At 52.1% G+C, this 7118-nt stretch overlaps 1 protein-coding gene across 1 annotated transcript in view; it reads right to left on the bottom strand.

The window, feature by feature from the left end:
- Positions 1-7118, bottom strand: part of LOC127750881 (la-related protein Larp4B-like) — a 173513-nt gene that overhangs the window by 9117 nt on the left and 157278 nt on the right. Inside the window, exon 3 of the mRNA XM_052273529.1 lies at positions 3165-3251. Within this exon, the coding sequence (XP_052129489.1) occupies positions 3165-3251 (87 nt within the window). The remainder of the gene's footprint in view (positions 1-3164; positions 3252-7118) is intronic.

Raw genomic sequence — 7118 nt, forward strand, 5'->3', positions numbered from 1 at the left:
TTTCCTCCTTACCCCCCGCCGCTGTTTCCCGCCACCGAGTTTGTGACGAGTTCCGTAATCAGCAATCTACTTAACCTGTAGTTTGATCCCGTGCGCCGCCGCAGCTCGACAGAAAATAATGACAAGAGGCTCACAACTGGACCGCGTCAGAAAAAAATGAGGGCAACGCAACATCAAATTTTTGTAATTATAATACTAGTATACTAGTATACTAACACACACATTTAATAAACACTAAGCTATGATTTTTTTTTGAAGAGTACGACATTTTTTTTCTGATTCTGTAACATAATGATGTTTATTTCAGGCTTCATTCCATTTCCTTCGAGTCTGTTTCAGGAGGCAACAACTGCTTTTGCGGACACGGAGGGTCGGATTGCAGCACACCCGCGTCACGGATAACACCTCCCGCCTCGCCACTCCACGTCTCACCCTTCAGACAGACGGAACGAATCCTCTCTTAATTACCGAGCTGTCGGACCGCAGCCAATGACAGAGCGAGACAGAGAGACAGCGGAAGAGGAAGAGGAGGCAGGGCGGGTAGAGGGAAACTACGCGCTGCCGTTGCCCTGCGCTTCCCCGAAAGTTCCACAACATCATACATCTTAGTTGAAAATTGCAAAAAATGCTTTAAAAAAAATATGTTTGGCGTTTTCTGCCTTTAACCCTTGTACCAAGTAAATTTACTGTGCCTCGCGTCATTTTTTTTCTGAATGCTTGGGACAGTCAAATTTCAAGGCACGAATACTCTTGTCGCAAGAACCCGGGTAGGAACAGGTATTCTCCGGGTGTGCAAGAACAGGGATGAGTCCCATCGTGGGCTGCGCGTATTAATTTTCTATCATACTGAACCACACGGTACAGTATAACCCAGCCCGAACAACATGCCGCACTGGGCGTGGGGCACCCTGTATGTTTCCTGCCGCTGCACGCCCACCCACGCACCATACACAATACGTTTTTTTCCTTTGCAAGGGGTCGCGAAGTCCCGCACCGTGTGCACGAGGAAACGTTTCTCGTTGCCTGCGGATTTCCGGATGTTTTCGCAAACATGTATCAGGACAGCGGCACTCTCTGTTAGTTGTTACAACCCCGCCCCTCTGCACACACACAAAGAGCACACACAAACACACACACACGAGTGTGTGCGTGCGAGCGGCGTTTGCTCGCGGCTCCAGTAGTAGTCCATACGCCCTCTCCCTCCCCCTGCTGTTCCCCTCGTCCCCCGCGCTCCCTTGCAGCTCCTCCTCCCGATCTTAACGGCCGTCTCCGAATTTATGGAGAGGCTGTATCCTTCCCTATCCGATACATCGTGTGCTCTGCTGCTGCTGCTTCTCCGCTGCATTTGAATCAGTATCGGGAATCGCTCCGCCCAAAACGGGGTTTGCGGTGTGGCTTGCCTGTGCCTGGGCCTGCCTGGTGTGGACCAACTGCGCATCAGGCCGAGGACCGAAGCTACACGGAAGCACACTGTCACAAATATTTTCATTGAAAGAAACAAAAAACTTCATTGCTATGGAGCGGCTAGACCTTTGAATGTTTAAGGTTATAATAAAGAAATTAACAGACAACCATGTATTCTTAATTGAAACGTTGCGCGGGTAGAACTGAAACCAATTTAACAGATAGTTAGTACGTATGTGTTACTCAGATTCATGAAGTAAACTATAGGAGCAAATGGGCGCCTGCGAGACTCAGGGTAGGCCAGCCCGCAGTACAGGCATGTGCTGCAGGCAAGATGGTGCCTACCTATCAGGAGCTATGAGAGCATGCATAAGCCGACATAAATGAGCGTTTTCCCAGTTTCTGTCCGACCGCGCAGACCGCCTGGCCGGTCTCTGCTGACGACAGCCTGCAGGTGAGAGGAGAGGAACGTTTCCCTCTTCACCTCTGACCTGCAGGAGGTCAGCAGAGGCCGGCCAGGCGGTCTGCGCGGTCGGTCAGATACAGGAAAAACGCTTATCTCTGTTAGCTGAACTTGGCAGTTTCGTTCCGGCAAATTGACGGGACGTACTTTTCCCTTTTGCCCTTTTCCGGGACGCTGTCATCAGTCGCGGAGGAACGTCGGCACGGAGATTCAAAGAAGTTCCGTTACTTTCGTTCCTGGAATCACGACTGGAAATGCCAATAGACGCCCCCGTCCCTTGCACCCTGCGCGCGGTGCACCGTGTGCAGTGTGGTGCAGGGCTGCACAATGGCGGCCATGCGTCACCCCGCCGGGGCCATTAGGGTCGTGTGGCCACTCGGGGCGCAGCCACGCCACCTTAAGCGTCCCCGGGCTGGCATCGCTCCTCTACCGGGTTACACTTGGCGACGCACAGCCCGAGGGGGTTTGCACTCGAGATTTCCGTGCACACAGTATTTAGTAATACGTGTATTTCGTCGGTATTTCTCAGGAAAAGTTCACCATTTTGGAGCATATTTGGGCGTATTTCGGTGTATTTCACGTGAAATACCTGTGAAATACCTCATTTGGTGTACACGGTATTTCAGAAGTGAAAACCCCCTCGGCACAGCCCCCGCCTAGACGTTACACGACGCCCCAATAACAGATATCACCGCGACAATTCACCCATTCTCTGTACAGTGTAGTTTTTAGGGACATTTCAGGCAAATGCCTAGCTGCCCCTTATTGCTGTAGTTTCACGTAGGTCACCTACGTGGGTCGTTATTTTTAACAAGGAGGCCAATAAGACGTGCCGAGTGCTCATCTGGGATAGGGCGGCAGCCCGGCGATGGCGTGCCGGCGAGAGTGGTCTCGGCGAAGAAGAGAAAAGGGCGCGCTGAATAACACAGTTGCAAAAGAAGACGGCGGCTCCGCTCCAAAGCCATTTCCCGAGCTGTCATTCTTGAACGATAAAACTTGAGCCGTGCAGTGCACTACGGCCGAACCCTTCGATCAGCCCGGGGGGAAAAAGAGAGAGAAGGGGTCGGATGAAAGAAGATAACCCTTCGGAGCAAGCCTGGAAGGGCAAGAGAGCTCAGCAACGGTTCACTCATATAACACAAAGTAAAACCCTCCTTATTTTGCACTTCTATCTCCAACATAAACATGGCAGCGGGCCACGATTGTAACGCCGCACAAGAATTGTTTCTGTCTGAAAATCGGCAGTCAAGAATCGCACTTAAAATGCTTCAGTCTATTTGACGACGGCGCTTCTTACCTTTTTCAAGTCCTTGTTGGGTTCGCCCTCGTCCGCTTTCCTCTTCTGTGTGGCCGCCAACGAGAAGTCCGACCCGGAGGCCTCGGCCTGCAACAGGCGGAAGGCGCGGCGCGTGAGAGCGACAGACAAAATAACCATTCACTAATTGGAAACGTGTGCACGGTTTGAAAAAAAAACAACAATTAAGCAGTTATGCACACGTTGGATAGGGCAGCAGTATGTCGAGGGAAGCAAAATAACGGGTGACTGACAAACTGCCAAGAAGAGGCGACACGGAGAGCAGGGGATGGGGCGGACGCGAGTGTCACACACAGACTCAGCGTGACAGCTGCGTAACGAGAGCTGGGCGCGATGGCGCGTGAGGCACGGACCAGATTACCTCAGGAGTCTGATTGCTGTTTCCATTACTCCGTTGCCCACCCCGTTCCACCCTCTTGCTGGCACCGCACCGCCTGATGATAATTCCAACGCTCTGCACCTTCTTCAGCCTCCGAGCACGTCCCATGACTCGTCTCCGTGGCAACGGGTCGGGCCACTTCCTCCTCTGGCACCCCTTTCCTCCAGCCATGCAATGCACGGCACGAGCAGGAGTCGCAACGCGTTGGCGACAAGGGGTACACAACGCACACGCGCAACAAAGAAAGGTTTTATCAAGTAAAACGACTCGACGGGCGCAGCTTTCACACGCTCATGTGGAGAAATCCAGCGTAGAGTCGAAGAGACCACACAGAGAAATTGAATGTTCTGTTTCGTACACAGCCTACGCCATGTATGGTTTTCGTAAAGTTTCTTACGAATTATTTATGTACAGATTCTTTCATAATTATGTAAAAATGTACATAAATAAGGACGCAAGAACTTCGTGCGTAAGCTACGCATGCACAGTTAACTATGTATAAACTAGCAGACAAGAATAATTTAGTGCGGCCAGTGGCGGGGCAGAGTGGACGACAGGGTATGGACACATAGACAGGTGACCGGGCGAAAAGGGTACTCTGGCCGGCACCGTATTGGCCGGCCGGCCGACCTCGACCGCGGAACAGAGGTCGAGCAGGGGCGAGCACACGGGCGGGAGAGGAGTCAGCGGCCGTGGCCGCCGGGCCGGACCTGTCCGCTTGGCCTTTGTTCTCAATCCGTCGCGGCGTAAAGTTTTCGTCCTGCGCGAAGTTTGGGGGAGCGGCAAGAGAGAGGATCGGGTGGAAGAGCGCGCGGAGGGGAAAGGGGCGGGCGTGGCGGCGTGGCGGCGTGCCGTGGCACGCAACAGCCGACACCGCGAAAAAAATGTCATCGTGATGAAAAAAGATTCATTTTATATATATATAACGGCAGAGAATAGCTTCAAACCGTTCGGTTAACCGTAACCAAATCTTCTCTTTGACCGCGCGTCTTAGAAATTAAATCATCAATCATATCGACAAGTTGATCGGGAAGCCCAAGCAGTAAAGATAAAGATTATGCGATGTAAGCTGGCGGTGTACTACCACCCCCACGGCGGCGGCAGTTCCCAGACGACTAAAAGCACGGCAGTGAAATTCGATAATTATAATGGGGCAGCCACCGGGGCACCGCTTGTAGCGAGCGTGAGCACCAAGTGTTTTCGCGTCTTTCCCTTAACCTACATTTTCTCTTTTGCCTTTACGGTCCCGTCATCATCGCAAGACGTGCTCGTAACTTCCTCTTCAGCCAGTTCATGTTTCCCCCCCTTTTTTTTTTTTTTTTTTTTTTTTGCCTTCCCCCTCCCTTTTTTTCCGTCAAGGGTCATGGTTGATGTTGACGACGGTGGCGGTGCTGATGATATTGACGGCGCAGTCGGTGGGCGGCAGGGGGGTGCGGGCCGACACGGTGACGGAAGGGGGCGGCCGGGGGCGGCGCAACCCCTCGCTGGGGGGCGGCGGCGGTGGCGCACCACGCTTCGCCGGCCGGACGGGGGCCGTTGCGCCGGGCGACAGCCAGACACACCCTCGAGGCCACTCATCCAGGCGGAGCGCGTCACGCTAAAGACGACTGCTGCCGCGCGCATCGAACTCGGAGAAGTCGGAAGAGATTCAGCGAAGGAAAAGCCGATCATTTTCTGGTCCCGTCCGGTTCGGAGGTACAAAACACAGCTATATCCTTGACTACCATGGGTACAGCTAGTATCTATAGGCAGAGTGTGTCAGTCATGGACACACACGCAAACACGAACTCACACACACAAAGACAGACACAAGCACAGAAAGCAGGAAACTACGCGCCTGCAGACGAAAAATTACTCCGCACAGGAAGCGGAGAGTGGGAAGAGGAAGAGGGGCGAAAGGGGAAAGGTGCGCAGCGGGGGTAAATTAGTAATCATATACCTTCAAGGCTACGGGTCGTGATGAATCGAGAGCCGCTTCGCAGGGGGTCGGGGGCTGGAGGTTGGGCGGGTAAAGGGAAAGGGAGAGGGGGGTTCACGTATTTAGGGCCTACTTAGCCGACTAATGCCCAAGTGGGGTAGAGAGAGAGAGGGGAGGGGGGGGGGAGTGTGTCCTATAGGCACAAAGAGCGGGCGGCCATAGGATTAGACGGGTTCTGCGCGCTGTATGGACGTGATGAAAGTGGAAGTGAAATTACTGAAATTACATACAAGGTTCGATGTGTCGACGTGAGCGTGAGCAAAGTTTACAAGATTGTGTTTAACAAGATTCCTTTGAAGGCAAATGGCTTTGAAACACTAGCTGGCCTCTCAAACCAGTCACAAGACATAAAATATTTGTGTGTTTGAGCAATCTAAAGCTTTCTTACGCCTAATAAGGCAAAGTAAGATTTAATTGCTTAAATACAGTGCCGCGTAAAGATGGCGAAAACGTTAAAGCTACTAGAAAAGACCACCTTTTACTTAATTTAACAAATCCCGCACGGAGCGAAACATTACTCCCGCCGTGCTCCCCGCGCTTGCTGCAGCCGCCATGCCACCCGTGATGGGTCGTAAAGGCAGGCAGGTGGTCTGGAGCAGACGTAATGTCGCTCCGGCCACACGTCCGCGCAGTTAGACGCGTCGCATCTCAGCGCCCGGCTTCTGCTTCGGTCACCACAGCAGCATACCTCACTGGATCGCCCTGACCTGCTGCTTTCTGCTTCATTCACGGCATTTCACTCAAGGACCTGCTCCATGCAGAAAACGATATCTTTCTAACAACGAAATTTGACGTTGCCGAAGCCACTGAAATTTTAGTTGTAACAAATAAAAAAATTCGCTTATGCTCAAGAATGTTTTTTCAAATTTGACAAACTTCTTTTTTAATTTGGCAAAAAATTCCTACGCAGTACTCCACTACTTGCATGGGCCTGAGCAGCTGCTTCTTGCTTCAGCAGCATCCTTCCACTCGCACCACATAGACCTTAATTTCTGCTTGCTTCACTGTTTATTCTACACAGGCTGGGCATGCTTCGCAACCTCCAGAGTATTTACTGAAATTGCATCCTTTGAAATTGCAAAGAATGCAAAGATATTCTTAGTACTCGGCAAAGCCTCTGATAACGTGCTTGCAAATGATGTATTTGCAAGAATTTTACAGTGTCCTAGATTCAGTCACAGCACCCTTACCCTCGCTCATGAACTCGCTGCTTCAGTCGCACTTGGTCACGACACTGGAGCGAGCGTAGGCGGCCGGGAGGCTTCAGCAACCAGCGCGCTCCTCGGCAGAGGAGAGCGAAGAAATTTTGTGACATCAAAGGTAACAGCAGCAGCAGCAGCAGAAAGAAGCATCTCTGCCGTCTCTTTTCCAGACGTGCACCACCACCACGTGGATTTCTGGGGGCGTGTCGTAGCGTGGCACGACCGCGTTCGCCAGAGGACAGCCATCACAAGATGGAGCAAGCCATGGGGCACAGACAGCACGCGGGCGTTCTGTTTGTCACATTACTAGAGCGAAAAAGAGCGGGAGAAACCGAGCGGGCAAGCGAGAGGGAGGCGTTTTGTGTTGTATTTTTTTT

The sequence above is a fragment of the Frankliniella occidentalis genome, unplaced genomic scaffold (assembly GCF_000697945.3).
Source record: "Frankliniella occidentalis isolate FOCC.00 unplaced genomic scaffold, Focc_3.1 Scaffold279, whole genome shotgun sequence".
Taxonomy (NCBI): Eukaryota; Metazoa; Arthropoda; class Insecta; order Thysanoptera; family Thripidae; genus Frankliniella; species Frankliniella occidentalis.